General features: G+C 44.6%; 1 protein-coding gene across 2 annotated transcripts in view; it reads right to left on the minus strand.

Annotated features, from left to right (window-relative positions):
* The window catches only part of LOC119445846 (ankyrin repeat domain-containing protein 13D), a 77,708-nt gene that overhangs the window by 18,765 nt on the left and 38,529 nt on the right, over window positions 1-20,414 (minus strand). The window contains exons 12-15 of one of the 2 annotated variants that reach the window (XR_007466045.1): window positions 20,008-20,169; window positions 11,845-12,002; window positions 3,960-4,063; window positions 911-987 (exon numbers count right to left, since the gene is read on the minus strand). Coding sequence is in view for 1 of the 2 variants with exons in the window: in XM_037710149.2 (XP_037566077.1) it covers window positions 911-987; window positions 3,960-4,063; window positions 20,008-20,169 (343 nt within the window). In the remaining variant the exon portion in view is untranslated. The remainder of the gene's footprint in view (window positions 1-910; window positions 988-3,959; window positions 4,064-11,844; window positions 12,003-20,007; window positions 20,170-20,414) is intronic. The other variant, XM_037710149.2, reaches the window with a different exon arrangement.

The following is a 20,414-nucleotide window of genomic DNA, read 5'->3' on the forward strand; positions in this document are numbered from 1 at the left end:
AAGTCTGAAAAATTACACGGAGAAGGGTTCCTGTGCCAAAAATTTAAGACGTTCTTATATACTGGCTCTATAGGGTACGTGGCGGTGCTGCGAAGGTGTCCAAATTAATGGGAACACCCGAAAAATCGGTCATTGACTGCACGTTCACAATATTTGGCATGACTAGCACAGGACATGTCGACAGGCAACAGTTTTCCCAGCACTGTAATCAGATATCGTGCTTGGCACTGTGCTAATAATGCCGTCGCTCGGAGACACTGATGTGCCTTGCGCTAGTCACGCGAAATTGAAAGTATCCTAGAAAGTGGCCCTCCGAGAATGTGGCACATCATTTTTTCGCAACATGAATCCGATATTTCGGTTGGCGACTAACTGAAAAATAGCTGCTGCAGATGGCGTGATGCTGAAAGCGCTATGGGCACTGTTAAACGTCAACAGAAAGGAAATTTCACTTTGGCCAAGTTGTTTACAGAAATATAGCATTGAATCAATCTTGGCAAAATATGCAGGGCAGGTAGTCTAAACTTTCTTATTAACAGCCTTTAAATTGCATCTAAACTGACAACTCCTGCATTTAGTGGTCAGAGGATATGATGCAAATAGCAGCATGGTATCCTCTGAGACTTCCAGCATGTCGCGGGGGCCACCTAATCTTGGAGGTCATGCTGAAAAGCCGTGCTGGTTCTCAACATTCTGGGTTATGCATAATTTCCAGCAAGCAGTAATGACGATTCCCCTCAGCACCAAAAATGTCCATTTTTTGTAGTTTTTCGTGACTCAACCACTTGTATTTCAAAAACGTAACATTTTGCATGATGGCTGCTGATCTATTATGTACACCATATGAAACGCTTTTTTTACGAAATCTACGGTTTTGTGGCAGTTGGCCTTTAACTACCAAACATCATACCTCTGCAAAGCATGATCCTCTTCCAGCTCTGGTGCAACTCCGGTTTGGTCAGTTGTCAGGGCCTCCCAAACAGTGACCTGAAACAGAGAAAATGGCATGAAACTGAAGACTTGTAGCCACCACAGCCACTTCTCAACAATAGCCACTGTGTAAAGATTATTAAACACAATACTTGATGAGGTCCAACGGCTGTAATGCCGAGTAGTACAGTGTAGACCGCTTATAACGTAAGTCACCAGAGTCGCGAATATCCGCATTATGAGCGGTACCGCACTATAACCAGAACCAATTTTATTGCGATAATGGACACTCCAGGCGCATTTCTGCTGTCGCTGTCACTGTGCTCTAGCTTCCGTATTCGCTTACTAAATAAATTAACAAGCACGGCGTCACGCGCGCACAAGCAAACTTGAACACATCTCGCTCGTTGACCGCGGCAACGAACTGTCAGAACGCTCGAGTGAGGAAGCGCGGCGAGCAAATTGACCTTCGTGCTAACATGCCTCTCGCTTCAACGCGACCTATAAGCGGTGTCACGAAGCGGCATATTTTCGAGAGTGGTTTTGACGCTGATTAGCGACACGCCGAATTACGGGCGTCAAAAACGTGGGGTCTTCACTATGTGGCGCATAATTTCGATTATCGACACGCCGAATTACGGGCGTCAAAAGCGTCGTGGCCTCACAAGGAAGCATCTCGATTCGAGACGTGACACGCCGATTACGCACCCAGAAGTGTGCGTGTACGCCTGCGTGGTATGCCGGGTTCTGCCTTGGCCCTTGACCTTGGGAGAGAGGAGAATCTGCGGTTCTTCGTCCATGGTGAAAGGGACGCAGATTGTTGGGAGCTAAGAGCCCCGAATTCGGAGAACGCTACATAGCGGCAGTTTCCCTACATAGGGAACTAGGGAAAGGAGAGGCTATTTAAGCGCAGGTTTTGGGCCCGGCTGAGTAGTCTAGAAGCTGATCCTGTAATCTGCGGAGAAGTAGTCAAGGAGCTAGCGCCGTCCAGTATCGCCTGGGCCGCCTAGCCGCGTCGGAACTCCAAGTAACTAGTTGACGTACGAGACGTCAAACCAGCGTCTGCAACGAAGTCCTCGGTAGTCTGCCTCAAGTTAGCTCAACCTGCTTGAGGGAAGTCGTCAGATGTAGACTCCCGGGAAACCCAGCCCAGCAATTCGCATCAACCTCGACAAGATCGGACCGCCAGCCTTCTTCAGGAAAGCTCTGTGCACCGACTTCACGGTCTATGGACTTGCCGCTGCTGCCTGGCCAAGCGTATGACACCATTTGTTTTCTTTTGAACTTTGACTTCTATTAACTTTGCTTTAGTGAAATACTGTTTAGTGTACTCTTGTGTATTTCATCCTCGCACTGTTTCATTTTTATATCTACTGTTAATTGCTCGTATTTATTTGTCTTCATCATTGTGTTATATTAAGTTCAGTTGTGTTAGTTTGTCCAGTGTACTTTATTTGATTAATTTATGTATATTTATCAGCCGATAAATATCTTGTTTTTTTGTTTACTCCCGACTCTGACTCTCTTCACTGTGTTCGCTTGAGTACGGAACGGCCAACCAGCTTGTCTACCCCGTCGATCGACTTCGCGCCGACTTTCCCTGTCAGAGATTGCTTTCAAGATAGGGCCAAGGCGATCGTAACGCCGAAATGGATCGTTGCAGATTACGTCCTGCTTCGGTCCACTGAAACCGTTCCGCATTGCTTTGCTGGTGAAAATCCTCTTCTTCTGTTTGCACCAGTCCCGAACACAAGTTTCGGATTCTCCGAATGCCCGTGATGCGGCCCGATTTCCGTCCGTCTCCGCACACATGATCACTTTCCTTTTAAATGTTTTTTTTTTAATGACAAACTCGGTACTTCATGCTGATAGAGCAGATGCAGAGAACGTGAAGACAGACTGTAGACTATTGCCTAAGCACGTGTACTGCAGCACATGGAGGAAGCTACAGTAGCTAGGCTTGACGCGCGTGCAAGGTGGCCATTTTGAAATGCCAATGGCTATATGGTAACGCAGATTTAGGGTCGTACTCGATTCTAACGCGCACGCAATTTTTGGACCTGTTTTATCAAAAAAAAAAGTGTGCGTTAGGTTCGAGTAAATATGGTATTTGTGGCTTGAGGGGAGCGTTTGCTGTCTAGGTTGACTGCCAAACTTCCAGGCAGCCGCACTGTAACCGGTATTTCGTGTCCCGCAACTGCACTATAAGCGATACACGTATACATAGAGTGCTATGGGAAAATTAACGGGAGTCTGAAAAGATCGTATTATAACCGGTCCTGCACTATAAGCAGTCACATTATAAGTGGTCTATACTGTAGTTAGTTAGTTAGCAGTAATAGTAGTAGCATTAGTAGTAGTATTAGTAGTAGTAGTGCAAAGGTCATTGTACCTAGTGTCTCTTTTTCTTTTTTTTTGACTGGAGCTCCCTATATGCACAGCTGTTCAATGATGACTGCCGAGGGCAGTGGTGATGCCGCTATGCGTGTTCATCGTAAAGCAACAAATCAGGTGTTGGGGAAACAGAAACTCCTCTGTTGCTAGACAAATTCTTTGTAGGGATCTTCGCTGTATATACTCACGAAAGATAAGAATTCGGCCGGGACATACGGAATATTTCATTATACAAGTAATTTGTTCTAGAAGCTTTGATTGTAGAGGCCTTCGATTGTACTTATCAAGCATTGCCAACCTGTCCCCAACGTGCAGTCGCCCTTTGACTAATGCCAGTCTTCTTCATTCGTGCAAATAGCGCAAAGAACACCATAACTGTTTTTCTTTCCTCCTCCACTGCGAGAATGAATCTTACACCATATAATTTATTCTCGTGAGCTTCTGATTAGGCAAGCAAGGGCTCACAAGCAACCTAATTTTTTAGCTCTAGGTATTTTTGGGTTTTGCTGTGATTATTATCTTCACTAATGCACTGGTTTGAAGGTGTTCAACGAATGCACGCTACAAGTCACATATGCAGTGTGTGAGCATACGTGCAATGAGCCAATCAACATAGTAATCACAAGTTTTCAGACCTGATTCTCTTCCCCGCCAGCCTCCACGAATGACTGCTCGATGGCATACTGGAGGAGTTCGTCGTCCTCGTCGTTGACGTTGAACTGTCGCATTTTATTTGCCCCTGCACAAGAAAAGCAGAGAGAAAATGGTGCTCCCACTGAACACTTGGACAAACAGTCCAGCAAGACAAGGAATAAGTTTGGCACAAGACATTAATAAAACTTTTCTAAGTGACAGTTCTGCACCCTTTGACAGAACCTCACAATTCAGCCACTGACACATCTGTCTGTAGGAAGAAGTGCGAGATTGATAATGAGAAAGAACTTAAGTTTCACTTTCTTTAGATATAGACTCAGTAATTAAAAAAAAAAACACTGTAATAGGCCTACACTTTAAAATGGTGACTGCCAAATGCAAGGCCAACTCACTGCAACATAAATGTTCACCAGCCAGCAGGATTAGTAGGAGTGAATGATGGCATAATTAATGACATTCTGGAACATAACTGGGGCAGAGACATATAAAACAGAAGAAAAAAAAATTCACTTCTTATGAACTTGAAAACAATATTATGTACCCATTGAGGCATTACACATTCCCAATTAACTAATATGAGGTAAGTTAATTAGATTAGTCTACTGTAGAAAACAACAGTTTGATAATATAAATCAATCCCTTGGGCTATTTCAATAAAGCAATTTTTTGCAGCAAACCAATGACTACAACAGCTTCATCTATTCAACCCCCCCCCCTCCCCCCCCCCCTTTTTTTAAAGTGTTTTGGAAAGGTTTCCTGGGCTTAACAGAGGCCTAGAAACCAGATACAAAGCAGGGCCTGATTGACATTGTGGCACACATGGTGCCCAACTCTGATGTAGAATATATCAATTAAAATCTAAACCGCAGCAGAAACGTAGCATTGAATAACATGAGCATAGTATGTCGTACAAACAAAAAGTTTAAATGATGTCAGAAACAATAATAAAAAAAAACTGCGGAAGAAAACATTAACTAAAATCAAAATGTCACTTCAAAGACTCACACAAACATGTTTAAAAAATCTGGCTTTAATAAAGAACTACACTACATAATATAAAAGTAATGTTGAACACAAATAAAAAATACTACTATTCAATAAAATGAACGTAAAATACAAGGTAAAGCTACACAAGGTGACTATGGTTGCAAGAGCAGACTAAATGTGCTTACAGGAGTCCAGAATAAACCGAGAAAATCAATTTTAAAAACTAAAAGGACAGATAACATGGAAACTATCAAAAAGGGTCCTCAGTACCCTTCAGTCATTCTCACTACTGGTGGAAATGAAAATTGTGGACATGGTATCGATGCAGTGGCATCATTGATGCGATGCAACTTAAGATTTATGAATTACAAAAGAGTAGCACTACAGCCACATGAAGGCATTCAAGATTTTTACAATGGACCCGGGATAAATTTGTATATATCTGGCATCCCCTTTCAATCTTTTTGCAATGACGACTGTTGCAAGTAATTCTAATGTGAATTAAATTATTTCAATTCTGGGGTTTTATGTGCCAAAACCACGATCTGATTATGAGGCATGTCGCAGTGGAGGACAGCAGAATAATTTTCATCCCCTGGGGTTCTTTAACGAGCACCCAATGCAAAGTACACGGGCGTTTTTGCATTTAGCCCCCATCAAAATGCAGCCAAGATTTGATCCCGCAACCTCGTGCTTAGCAGCGCAATGCCAAAGCCTTACTAAGCAACCACGGTAGGTTTATGAACATGAATTCCATAAAGGTCTAACCAAAGCAGCTAAATTTCATGAATCATGAGCCAAAGTAGTTCTGATTATTGCAGTTCATATAAAACACTACTGAGTAAAACCTGACTAGTTATGGATTGGCCTTGGTCTATGGGATGTGTAACAGTTTGGCCTATGCAATGGCTTCACTTATTGAGAGCTAACCTTGACTTGTAACGATCAACAGCTAGTGTTGCAAGCTTAAGAAACCTATGTAGCAAAAGAAATGTATGTAGCATAACTTCCAGCACACTGAAAACATTGAAGAAAAAAATATATAAATTAATTATAATTAAACATGTGCATGGAAGAAAGCCAATAACAAAAAAATTGGAGGCATTAGGCACGCAGATAACCTTGAGTGTGTGCAAACCAGTTCACAGAGCTTAATCGTGAAGCACAAGTTCCATCATATCCACTGCTCGAAATTTTGATTCGGAGATTTGTGGGCAGACTTGCAGTTGGTTTTCTAACTCACTGCCTACTACTGCCACACATGCTATGTAAACATGTTATAAAATTAGACATATGTTACACTTACCCTACATCTGCGATGCGCGCCTTACTGTTTGATGAAAGCAAACATCCACATACAGGGTGGTGTTTCAACGAACACTTTCAAAATTTATTTAGGGTTGCCTGTGGCAGATAGCCCAATTCTAGTTAAAGAGCTGGTCTACTCGAAGAGGCGGACATTACTTGCACAAAAAATTGAAATGCATAATCAACTAATTAACAGAAATTTACTAATTAAGTTTTTAACTAATTACCTGATGGCCCACATTGCAATTGACAAATTGTAGCCGTGGAGCTCACAAGGCGGATCCACTTAAAATTAAATCTCAGGATGACACCAGTTTCGAGATATTAATTACCGAACTTTGCGGAGAAATGCATTGGCATTCCAGTTAATTTTGTGCTTCAATGCAAAAACCGACGTTTTGTTAAGAACCCCCCCCCCCCCTCCCCCCTAACTGGAACACCAATGCATTTCTCCGCAAAGTTTGGGAATTAATATCTTGAAACTGGTGTAATACCGAGATTCGTTCCAAGTGGATCCGCCTTGCGAACTCCACGGCTACAATTTGTAAATTGCAATATGGGCCATCAGGTAATTGGTTAGAAACTTAATTAGTGAATTTTTGTTAATTAGTCGAATGTGCATTTCAATTGTTTGTGCAAGTAATGTCCGTGTCTTCGAGTAGACCAGCTCATGAACTAGAATTGTGCTATCTGCCGCAGGCAACCTTTAAGAATTTTTGAAAGTGTTCGCTGAAACACCCTGTATATGTAAAAGTTTGTACGTTATACAAGTGCTGCCTTTGTGGCTAGCACAATAACACGAGAATTTCACTTGGGGAATGCTCACGGTAGAAGGTCCAGCTGAGTGCCCGTACATTGCTAAGCTAGGAATAATGCAGTTAATTTAGCCTTGATATTCCAGAGTGCTGTCCACTATGAGTACATGGAACGAGGAACACGCATACATTGTTTGCATCAAGCCTTCAAACTGCCCAATTGGCTCTTGATATCTGTGCAGCTAAAGTGCAGACTCTACAGCGCAGCAGCTGTGCTTGCCAGACAGCTTCTGGAAGTTATCAATGGCACAGCAACCGATGCATGCGTGTTTCCAATAGCCTGACACCTCTTCTCTCTCTCGTGCCTTTGCTTAACCCAGACTTGTCAAAACGTTTAGCTTATCGCTTCCATTTGAGAGATTTTAGATGTCTTGAACAAAGAAATCACCATGCAGTGGACATTTTTTACATGTTAAGAAAATGCGAACTAAGCATAAAGGAGAATTCCGACCTATCAAGCTCGATTGTTCGGAGCCCATTATCGGTGCAGGAGCAGACCACAATTGTGCCTCAAGCAAGTAAACATGTATGCCTGATGGATAACATGATGTTGGTTTGAGAACCACAGTTTGAGAACCACTGCTCTATAGCAGCCAATTATTCATCTAGCAAGATCCTCTGCTGTGCCAGAAGCACACACAGGCACAGCACAGCAAAAGCAAACAGTTCGACCACAAGACTTTTGGTGCAAGCAACATCAGCCAGTGTGACGAGTCTCAACACAAATGGAGAAAATTGCCATGCTCCTGGTGTTATGCTCTTCTGCCCAATCTTGCTGTTCCTGCGGCAAGCGCACCTCAAAGCCTGCCATGCTTTGCCTGCACATTCCAGCCTACGTCGTGCACATGCACAACTATGCGAGTGCTGCTGCGGGGCGTTGACCTAGGCTGGCAGTGTATGTCAACGCACCTGCACGGGGATACCCTCACGTCTCACCAACCTCGCCGAGTGGGCCCCGCAGATTTGTTTCTACACTGTTGAAAAGGGGCAAGAGAAGAATCCATGAATTCTGCACTTCTGGAATCGGAGCACAACTTCCGAGGACCCCGTAGTGAAACATCACTGTCATTTCTGCCAATCATTTCGATAGAAATTAGTGTAATATCAATGACCCGTCACAACCTTACCAATCAAGCGGACAGCACCTTGTGACATGCAGATAGAAGTGATTGCTGAAGAATAAAAAGCAGGAGCTGAAGGCAGCTCCAAATAAATTCAACAATAGCTTGCAGCTACACCGGCTAACATGTACATCCCATTTACAGCGGCAACAGTTCATAATGAAGCTCATTCGCAGGGTTGTTAACCCTTGTTCAATGTCATGTCATAAGTGTAATGAATCACAAGCACTGTTAATGAGTTTCAGTGAATAAGACTGAATTGTGCTTAAGGTATCTGTCCACTGTCAAATTATGTAGTTGCTGATATTTCACTGCAAGACACAATTGGTAATTGATAACCCATTCTTTTAATTATTGCTTGTGCATCCCACAAGCTGTGACAAAATTCTTTATAGCTGCAATCAACTCTGTGACACCTGCAATGCTTTCAACCCACATGGATACAATCCCAAGAAAAAGGACTGCAGTGAAAAGTGAAAAGTACTATAGAACAGAAAGAAATGGATCCAGAACAAAACCAGATGATGGACACATCCAATGTATGCCTCACAAAGCTTAAAAACCACTTGAGAAAGAGAGGTCCTTGCAATACTAGCACAATGGAAATGAGGCAACGGAAGAAAACTATACCAGTACACAGTATAAGAAAAAACCAACATGCTGTTCAGCGAGATATAGCAAGTGTGCTTACAATTCTGCAGGAGGTATTTCATGAGGTGGCAGAAAACACCACATGAGCCAGGAGAGTAAAATAATGACCAGCATTTATGAAGACAGTGTAGCTTCAACTGGAGTAACTCTGGAGCAATAGCTGATTAACATTACAGTGTAGACCGCTTATAACATAAGTCGCCAGAGTCGCGAATATCTGCACTATAAGTGGTACCGCATTATAACCGAAACATAAGTCGCCAGAGTCGCGAATATCTGCACTATAAGTGGTACCGCATTATAACCGAAACAATGATTTTCAAGCCCTGCACGCATGCAAAACATGTAGACCAAGCATGTAGACACGCTTTGTACTATATATCGCGCACACATCGCGATGTAGCTGGTGCTCTTTAAGCTCGACAGCTTTGCATCGAGTCAAAACGAAACAACTGTTTGCCGCAACCGCTGCGGAAAAAAAAAAAACCGCGACAGCTATCGACGCGATTATGACCGGCGACTTAGCGGTGCTGAAGGCACGCGCCCGACGCACGCACCGAGTCTGGACGAATTAACTGCCATTCACTGCAACAACTGCAGTCGAAACCGCAGTCGAAACCTATGCGATCGTCGATGGCAACTACGCAGTTTTTTAGGCATGCGGCCGACGCGCGTACTGAGCAAAAACGAAACTACTGTTCGCCGCAACCGCTGCGGAGAAAACCGTGGCCGCTATCGACGCGATAGTCGATGACGACTACGCAGTCACGAAAGCCCGCGGCCAACGCGGTGTTATGCACGGCGGTAAAGCAAGAATACAGGCTTTAAAGACACAAATAGGCTCGAAGCGCTCCGGCATTGCTGTGAACCACGTACGATTTCAAATGATGGCCGCCGCTTCGTTTGGGTTGGACGCTAGCACCGTTTTTGCTCTTTTGCGTGGCACATTTGCAGCGATCCTCGCTCATCGAGCTCCGAAAGTAGTCCGAATTAACCGATGTGCAGCCAAATAAGTCCGAATTAACAAGAGTTTGATTGCATTGAATAATGTACACGATGGTCGGGAGCACGCACCTTGTTGAGAAGCGTGCTCACTGCCGCCCTTGTCGGCAAGATTTTCCCGCGGAAGCCGCATTATAACCGGTATTTATACAGGTATTAGGTTTATACAGGTATTATACAGGTATAGACAAATACCGTTTACCCTCTATGGGAGGGTAAACGGGAGTCGGAAAAGGCCACGTTGTAGCCAGTTCTGCACTATAAACGGTTAGGTTATAAGTGGTCTATACTGTATTATGTTTGTAATCGGTGTTTCTCTTTTGTGACTGATGATCTCGTGCCTTCAGCTTTTCCATAAATTCTGTGCAAGTAGTACTGGCACAGACAATCGTGATGATCACAACGAATGCCATGCCACGTGTGGTCAATTGCTGCTGCAATGAAACCAGTTTGCCCATTGGATACAGTATGTTTGTGTGGTAAGCTCTGTATGTCCTCTCAAAACGTTCCCTCTCAGAACCACTAACATTATGCCAATGTCATGTCCAAAAATCAATGTAAGGTGCCAAGACATCACTGTCACTGCAGCAGTCAGGAAAAAGCAACAAATGGAAATACATCACTGGTGTTCTACTGTATCTAAACACCACACACAAGATGGATTCACAGAGCCATGAAGGTACGTCAAGTTCCACAATTAAGCCACATGGAAAGTTAAACAAAAGCTGGTTTTGTCATGTCAGTAGTAACTCAACATTTTAAGACGTGCAACTGAAGAAGAGCAACACGAAAAGAAAGCAAAGCGCTCAAAGAAATCCGCCATCTTTCTTCGATCGTCCATTTGACTGCTCCTATGTGTTCCTATGTTGCTGAGTTTTGGGCACTATAATATGTGCTATAAAACTATATCTTAAAAAGCAATAAACTAAGCTTAGCCATGTCAAGCCAAGGCCACAGCCCAAGTTTAGTGCACCTTCCAGCTGATGCAATTTATCTCAGACTATGTGAGTCTATATGTGGTAGTTTAGGTTAGAACAAAGCAGATGAAACCAAGGAAAAACATAGAAGATGGAACCAGCTCTGTTTTTGTCTGCCTAATAGCTTGAGGAAAACCTAGAGGGGGGGGGGGGGGGGGAACTACACTTAATGCATAAGTCTCTACAGCATTTTACACGATCGCAGGGCTAACTGTGCAACCTGCCTATTGAAGCCACCAGCAAAGTTAAATTTTTTCCAGGCAAGGGCTTTCTTGCAGGCCACAAGTATGGCTTAAAATTATGACAGGGCATTAGAGCAAGCTGTCAGAATGTCATACATCAATATCCGCTCTTGATGCTAACATCATCAACATGAGGTGCGAGGTACCTTAATCCCAAGTGAGCTATGAAGAATTAAAAGGGGCCGCAAATCCACAGCATGCAAGTAAACACACCTTAACAATGTACTGTGTTTGCCCAATATTTTTCAGTAAAGATAAGTAAGCGCTCTTTCACTGCATCACCAAAAATAAACAAAACGGCTGACAATTTTCATCTACTCCATCAGGACTAGAACTATCTCTAATAACAATATTTTACTATCAGGCAATGTTGGTTTTTGACCAGTTTTTTTTTTTTTTTTTTTTCGCCCTAGGAATCTACTGCCTGCAACCCTTTCGTGTGCACTGAAACTGCAGTACAAAGAACCCCTGGATTCCGTCCCCACCAGAGTGCAATTGACGTTGCATACCCAAACCCGGAGGTTGTCGGTGAGTGCTGTAGGTAGAATGAAAGACCGAGTTGCTACAATATGCAAAACCCCACTCATCAGAGTGTTGCACGCAAGATCAAAGCAGTCAGAGGCACACCGAAAGCGGGCGACAGGGGAGGAGGCCTGTGCGCAGAACACCCGCGTAACATCAACTCGGAGAGAGGGCAGTGTACTGTAGCTGCCACTGCTATGATACCAAATGCTGCTGTTATAAATTATCGGCTGTTATTTACCGGCGGCTGTGGGCCCTTTGGCATGGCCGGGGGTTGCTGCAACCCTCCTTGACCGTATTTTGCACACACCTCCAGCCGACGCTTCTCCCTATGTTTGCGTCTACTCTCGGGGCTCAGCGGTGCACGGCGGGGGCGAGCGCGGCGGGCTCTCAGGCCGTCTGCCGGCAGAGCAGGAGGAAAGAAAAACACACAATATGCACACAAACAGTGTACAGCCAAAGCGATTAGGCTTTCTGCCCGCACCAATATCACAGTCTACTGCTACGTTAACCTGCAAGGCCATGCTTCTGCTTTGGGCGCTATCTTTTAAAAACATGCTTTATATCTTGCTGCATTACTCTACCAAAACTTTATGGGTGGTCTTTACGGCTTTCATACACTACAATTTACTCAATTGATACCATACTTTTTATAATAAAGTCTAGCCTTTATATAACATAGACATAAAGAATTATTGGATATAATAAAGTGAACCTTAAATTTGGATGGCCATGCTTTATTTCACCGAGTATTGTGCTGCTGAACTGGGCTGACTGGTACGCCATTATAGCTAAATAGAGAACAGCACATCGAACTGGACAAACAAAAGGAAAAAATGGACCAACCAATGGACCAAATGGACCAATTGTCAGTTTTGTTTCTTCCATTTGTCCTGTCCCGTTCTATAGATATACATTGCACTGCTTTATAAAATAAACAAAAATGCATGATCTGAGACAATATCAGTTACAGTAAACATTTGTTCCGTCACAGCTCAAAGTATACATTTCGATAGGGAAAATGTCAAATAATCAGCAAGAGCAACTTGAAACAGCCCACCCTGAATGTGCGTGCACATTTTTGCGAATGGCTTGGCTTGGAGGGCCTACAGCTGGCAAGCCAATGCCTATCCCCTATAATCATAGTGACTTCACGGTTGCATATTAACAACGGTACAAAGCATGTTTGTAATATATATATATAGCATGTTTGTATACATATAGTGCCATATCAGCAAGGCAAACTGTTTACGGTTATCAAAATAGACTAATAAAGCACATGATGAAAGCCAGGCAGACAAAGCCACATTCTGAGTAGTGCTTGCCCTCGCATCCAATGTTAGACCAAAACATGGTGGTTTTTACGGCTTTCATACGCTACAATTTTTCTTGGCAAGGTGCAACTTGCTCCATCACCAGTGCCTATTGTGATTGTGCACGCTGCCTCACAAATTTAAAGCTGCTCCTATCAGGCCGGCAGGTGTTTGTGCTAAAGGATGACATACTGAACGCAAAAAAACAGAAAAGTATTCACAACAAAGCTAAACAGATACAAAGTGCTAAGGTTAGGTCACCAAAGGGAGCAAACGGCTTTCTTCAGCAACAGAAGAGAAAATTTTTTTTTAAAAATAAGAAAAATAAAAAGGAGAAGAGAGAGAGCTTTGCAACAAAAGTAATCTGCAGCTTTGACATGACAACAGCCGAGGGTGCATTGAAGCAACTAACAACCTGAATTTCAGTTTTAGCTGTACATGTGGGCATGCCGATGAAAAGTCTTAAAAATGGCATACACAAGTGGCTTGCATTCGCTTAAGAGGGCTGGGCATACCCAAGGCATCAAACAGCATTGTGCATGCATAATAAATAAATAATATGCAAACTCTCATGTACACAGAGCTGATAGCCTCTGCTAGCTCTTGGGTTCATTATCTCCATGGAGAGAGTATGAACTCACTCCTTAAGAAACATTTAAGAAACTGGGTTGCTGATCCTACAACAAGACTCTTTACTTTCTCTGAAGGAGCGCTTTTCACAATCAGCGACACAAGTTATTGTAGGCAATTTAGTCTATATGAATAGAAGGCACAAACAGTAGGTGCAGACAGTTGCAATAATGCACACAAGCACTTATGGGGGGATGCAGGGCTGAAAATTAACTTTTATGCCGTTGCACGGATATATAACAAGTACTTCATCTTGTTCCTGACAATATTTCAGCCCAAGGAACTACTTTCAAAGTAGGTTTTGGCGAACCAGTTTGTAAATGATAGTCATCCTAAAGGTTCTGTTCAGCCAAAATGTGCAAATTGAGAAAAATTAGCTAAAAAATTTCATAACACGCAATGTTATTTTAAAACCAAAAATAATTAATCAAAATGCCCTACTCCATAGGTTTGACCCTCCTCTTCAATTCGAACCTGCTCTTCACAAATTGCTTCAAGTCACTGCCTTTTTCTCAACTTTAGAGCAGTCTAGCTCCCTTGTCTGAATTCGTAAACAAGGGCACCACAGCCAGAATTATGCCTTTCTTTCTTTAGTTTTTACTTAGCAGTCTGCTGTGCTTTTGATGGAAGGTCTATCATGATTAAAATGCGACAAAAACAAAATTTATAGCACGGTAGCCATGGGCATTCAATAAGTGTTTGGTATCTCGCCCACACTGCGACCACGTTTTGAATACAGCGTTCATGGGCGCTCTCGACGGCAAGCGCGCGCAACCATCACGAGAATAGAATTCATTTTCTTCTTTTCTACAGCACAGATTGCAACCAAACTTGCTGATGAGCTGCTTTGTATGTCTAGGAATCCAAAATAAACAAAATTCGAAAATGTGTTTTTCTAGTTAAAATCATGATTTTAGCCCCAGCATGCCTCCTTAAAAAGATTGTCCGATAACTTTAGCCATGCAGAAAAGAGACATTATATAAAATGTTGCTGTTGGTAAAGCTAGGGTGACCACAGCAGCATGGCGTGAAAGCGTTATTTCACAGTCAAATACAGTATAGACCACTTATAACGTAACCGCTTATAGTGCAGGACCGGATATAGTGCAGTCTTTTCAGACTCCCGTTAATTTTCCCACTAGCACTCCATGTATGCACGTATCGCTTATAGTGCAGTTGCGGGAAATGAAATACCGGTTACAGTGCGGCCGCCTGGGAGTACGGAAGTCAGCGGAGACGGCGAACGCTCCCCTCAAACGGGCGCCCCAAGAAGTGCTCGAGGAAGAAAGAGTGACGAAGTGGAGGAGAAGGGCACGTGATGCGAACGAACAGCCAGTGAGGCTGAAACCAGAATACTGAGTGCGAGTCGTGAAATATCACAGCGCGCATAGCGAGCGAGGGCCACGAAACTGCCAACACCGGCCAACGCTCGCTTCACGATAACGGCAGTAAACGAAACTTCGGGGAGCGGGCGGCACTGGCACGGTGAAAGGGCGCACGCGGAGACCGTGGAATGTGAGGGAGGAGGGCGGCAGGGAAGCGGATTTCGCCTCGGCAACTCCGCCGCTTCGGTGGCTCCCCTCGCCCTCCCTCGTAACTCCTTCACTTTCGACTGTGACCGTGCGCGCTTCGCCACCGTGCAGGCGCCGCAGCTCCAGCCGGCCCCGGCGCCAGCTCCCCGAAGTTTCGTTTTCTGCCGTTATAGGGAAGCGGGCGTTTGCCGGCGTGGGCAGTTTCGTTGGCCGGCCTAGGACAGCGCGGCTGCTTCCCTCTGCGCCAGTAGCCGCAGCGTGTAAGGTCAACACGTCACTAGAAAGTAGAGGAAGCATAAAGGAGAAAGAAGGGTTCACTGCCATTTTCTACACGTGGCTACGGTAGTGTGGCTGAGACGTCGGCACGTACACGAATGTTCCAGCGCAACGCAGAATCGGCGACCTTGCCATTTGGGAGAGGGTGAAATTTACGCCGCATTTTTTTTCTTTCTTTCTTTTTGTTCGCGCGCGACATTGAGGGGTCTCTCCTAAGCTTTTACTCTATAGGCCGTTTCACATGCTGTGACTGGAGCGAAAAAAATTGGTGCGATCGCACGCGTCGCAATGCGATTTTTGGCGGTGCCGGAGCAATGCCGGTCGGAGGCGCCGCCGCGTGAATTATTTCGAATTAACGAGATTCGACTGTAAATTGAATGCAAACGTTCTAGCCGCATTCCTCAACTGTCGCATATGCGTCGCGGCTCGGTGCACATGTTTTGCATATGTGCGAGCCTTGAAAATTGTTGCTTTGGTTATAGTGCGGTACCGCTTATAGTGCGGATATTTGCGACTCCGGCGACTTACATTATAAGCGGTCTACACTGTACCAGAAGAAGAAAATTGTAGCTGCCTTTGAAAATCAAGTATAGGTGACTTAATAGATGTATCTCATTTACTTTGTAGGTCTGTTCGAGATTTAAGCGTGGTTCACTGCACCACATGCACCAGTTCATGGGGAGCTACACCGCAACCCTTGATTTTCCAGTGTAAAAGCGCACTGCTACACTGCAGTGCTCAACTGCAACATGGTGCAGGCGAGGTGCAACCGTAGTGCAGGGCACCTCTTGAACTGATGATGAGGTTGTACAGCCGAGGTGCATGGCATCACATAGACGATACTAAGCAGGGCAATGTTTACTGGCACAGTAGGCACTTCTAAAGGACGTGGAAACTTTCCCTGACCTATTCAGAATGTTCTAACACAGCCGACCCTGGCAATTCAAAGCTCATTGCAGGCACTACTACGCATGTTGGTGTGCTTTCCAGCTCCTGTCAGATTTGTTTGATGTTTGGTTATATGCACTGTCAGGACAGAGAAAGAGTGTGAAGTTGGCCTAGTTGGAGCGATGTTCTGAGAATACGGCACTAGTGACAGCACCACCAGACCACGACATCACTGTTGGTTCGTCTTTCTGCAGTCCTGCAGCTAGCACTGTAGTTTCAGGAGGAAGACCAATATTAAAAATACAATGAAAGCACAAGAAGCTTGTGCTAAAGCGAAGTGGTCACATGCACCAGGTGCATGCACATGAAAGTGTTTTGTGCTGGGATCCACCATCAACTTCCTGTAACGGATGTGACATTGGCACAAACGCTTAAAATATGCTCTCTCTTGACAGGGATGGCGCCGCCATCTAGGAGCGGTGAAGCAAAGTACTGCATCAAGCGCCTACTGATGTAACACCGCCTACTGTTTTGCTTGCGATGGCACCAACTAACAAAACTGCTGCGCTAAGCACCGCAGAAAGGCAACTATGTCGAGGGGTGAATCTCGCTTTGGTCCGGCGAGAGACACGCCAGCGTCAAGCAGAACGTCTTCACACAGTTGCAGCGCACGCTGTGAACTCTGCCACTTGCATTCCTGAAGCTGAGCGCGTCGCAACTCAACTGGCTGCCCAAGACACTACGGAGCCGGACCAAAATGCTCGTACCTTCCCCGATGCGACTCGGCAGCAGGACGCCGCTCGCCAACAGGACGCCGCGCACCAAGTAAACCTGCAACACGGTCGCCGACCCGCAAATCGTGCGCCTTTCGCTGCAGCGGACCGTGAGTTCACGAAGCAAGCATGCAACAGCTTCTGTGAAGGTGCGTTTCACTTTCGTGTTCTACCGATTCCTATGAAAGAGGGACCAACCATATCTTTTTCTGTAGCCATCTCTGCCTGCTAAGTTTCATAGTAACTAAGCCTGGCCACGTGAAATCTTGCGAAATGCCGGACGTCCTGCCTTATCTACAAAAACTGTTGAGGAACCCTTGACTCACGAATAGCTTCAAGTTGGATTAGATGGTGGGGAAGAACAGCACAACAATGGGAGTTAAGATGAGATGAAAACACTGCCCTCACTCATTCGTACATATTTTTACATTTTCTAGGGGTGGCTAGGGTATTATTGGATATAACAAGGTAAATCTAGAAGTTGGTTGGCCATGCTTTATCACAAATGTCTTAATGTCTTTTCTCACTAATATTAGCGTGTATGCTTACAGTGATTATTCGATGTAACAAAGACATCTTTGGGTCGGGTGCGACTTCATTGTAGTGAGGTTTGACTGCGCTTTTGTTTTAGGAAGCACAGCCGAGGAAGGCAAAGAACTAGGTGGTGTGATGAAACTAGGAAATTTGCAAGCATATAAGATAAGGTTAGCTGGCGCAAGAAAGAGGTAATTATAGGTCACTGGGAGAAGCCATCGTCCTGCAGTAGACATAATTAGACCAAGGTTGCAGACTTTATCATTGCAGCCTACCGGCCACGAAAAGAGGTCCATGCACATGGTTCATTATTCCCTCTAACTGTTCGCTTTAAGCTGGCGAGAAATTGTGTTTTCTCTCTCACTCTTTTTTTTTTTTGGCCCCCTTGAAAGCTGCTCAGTTTAGTGGTTTATGAAAAGTGTTGCATGAATTGAAGGAAATAAGATTTTGAAAAACTTTCTCACTTTCCTGCTTTATGCGAGTTTCTTTACTTTTGGGAGAAGAAAGCTTTTGATCTTCAATATGACTAGAAAATTTTGACGCTCAAATCACTCTAATATTTAGTTTACTTGCTCCTGTGGTGTATTTTCCTGCACATAAAGTACACTTTCAGTTGCGAGTACAACTTCTGCCCCATTCCTTCAACACAACAACAGACTGAAGTCTTTCTATATGTTCAACAACTTAAGGGGGGACGCGGCTTTCGGTACCAACTTTCTTGTTTCTTGGTGGATGTCAATGAAAATTGGTACATAGAATAAGAATGGCTCTATGATGCTTTCATAAAAATTTCAAAGCGGTACCATGAAAACTTTTTGGTAGACAAATTATTTCTTTCTTGAACCTCGTGGAGGGACTGGAGGATTTACGAAATCAAGTGAAAAGTTTGTTAAATACTGTATGCACAGCCAAATGTATGCAGAAGGAGATAGCGTTCTCGAAATAATTTTTTTTCAACACTAAAATTTGTAGTTTATGTTTTCTCCAGTCCCACTGCAGTGAGCACGCCTACAATGCAAACAAGGAACCCTACTACGAATTCTTAAAACACTAGGATAAAAAAAGAAGAGCGCTATCCCCTAAAGTACAGTTCAGTGAGTCTGACAAAACAAACGCAATCAAAATGTGTAAAGTAGTTACCAAGATATCTGCTCCACGAGCTGAGCAACATGCCAAAAAAACTACTGAGAAAACAAGGTTCAAAGTTGTCAAAATTTAATAGGCACCAGGGTTATAGTCCTTTGTGTCCTTTGCGATGCGGCATCGCTTGACCATCTGACCTGATGGTCTGATGAGCTTTTGCAGCTTTCTTTTTCCGCATTGCATCTTTTTCGGCTGGGTTCCTGAACAGTTTCGCCAATACGCGCGGACGATGTGCCATCCGTGCTTGAGGTGCTCAGCTGCACGTCCGCGTCGCGCTGCATGCCACCGTCATTGTCACTGCTGAAGTCGCCGGAGCAAACTTTGTTTTAGAGATCGGTGGCTTCGACTTACGAGCACCAAATTGATGCGCAGTCTTGCGTTTCTTCTTGAACAATCGCCGGCCCATGATAACAGACGAGAGCCGTTCTCCAAGCTAAGAAGGGCCGAGCTTGACAACGTTTTTCGTTTCTCTAACAAGCGAGCGCCGGTCCGTTATCATGAGTGAGATACGATCATACGATCTCTAAACCTCGCCGCGACGAGTTGAAAAGACGCGAAATCGGCTCCTCAGCGCCGTCAGCGCGGCGAGCAGACGACCTTTCCGCCGGTTGCTAAGGGCAACCGCCCGGGAGACCAATCCGGAGCCGCGTACAGTCACGTGGCGCGCGCTGCCGATCAGAAACCGCCGCGAGACCTTGAAACTTTTGCTTGCTGTGTGCTTGCTCTTGCCTGGTGCAGCTTGCCGAGGCGCCAGATTTGAAGACGGAGAATCGCGCTATCCATAGAGACCAAGATGGCGGCGCTAGGTTACGCGGTTGCGGAGATATCGCGGCTTGAAAAATGCCGTTTTTTCGCTATTTTCGAGAAACTCCTCGCCACCTTAGCTTCGATAAACATTTTTTACATCATTTCCGCGCGATTTTCCGTGACGAAATTTTGAAATAAAATAGAAAAGAAGTCATACAAACTGAAAATGTGATTTTCAAAAAATCGGTTTTTTGGCCAAATATCGCGATGCGAAAGCCGCGTCCCCCCTTAAGACACAACTGGTCTGTACTGTACTGTTTTTTCAGCCTATTTGCTTGTCAGCATCACCTAAATATACTCTCCAATACAGGCACACGAGTCAGAGTAAGAGCTCAACGGAAGCTCAGTAAACCACTGCACCATTACATTTAACCCATGTGGCAGCGCACGAGGCGCATCGGGAGTTAAGGTACCAAGCATTATGTACAAATTTTCTGAATCATGTGGCACAGCTATAATGCGTGTAGCCAGGTCTGTTTTTGTCCCGACCCGTGCTGGGGCGACTCACCGAGCCGTGCATAGCTGCTGGGGGCCTCGAAGCAGCTCTCGTCGATCTTGCACTTCACTGTCCCCTGCTCCCGCATAGTGGTCACCCCTGGGACAGGCTCGTCGAAGGCGTTTATGTTGCCGAAGGTGATTCGGGCGTTGAGCACGTGAAACAGGGGAATCTCTGCCAGGTGCACACAATGTAAGACAAAGCAAAGAGGCAAAGAGAGAAAGAGCATAAAATCACAGATTTTGACAACCCAATACTAAAACAAATGAGCAAAGAAAACATCTCAGAAGGTGAACCTCTGCTTCTACACTCAAGGTACAAGTAAACAGCTTTTCCACAAAAAGAGGAAGCATCGAACCAGAAACAAGGTGAGGACAAGAAACCCAATGCAAAAGATGAGCACTACTTCTGTGCACTGC

Source organism: Dermacentor silvarum, chromosome 3, assembly GCF_013339745.2.
Source record: "Dermacentor silvarum isolate Dsil-2018 chromosome 3, BIME_Dsil_1.4, whole genome shotgun sequence".
Taxonomy (NCBI): domain Eukaryota; kingdom Metazoa; phylum Arthropoda; class Arachnida; order Ixodida; family Ixodidae; genus Dermacentor; species Dermacentor silvarum.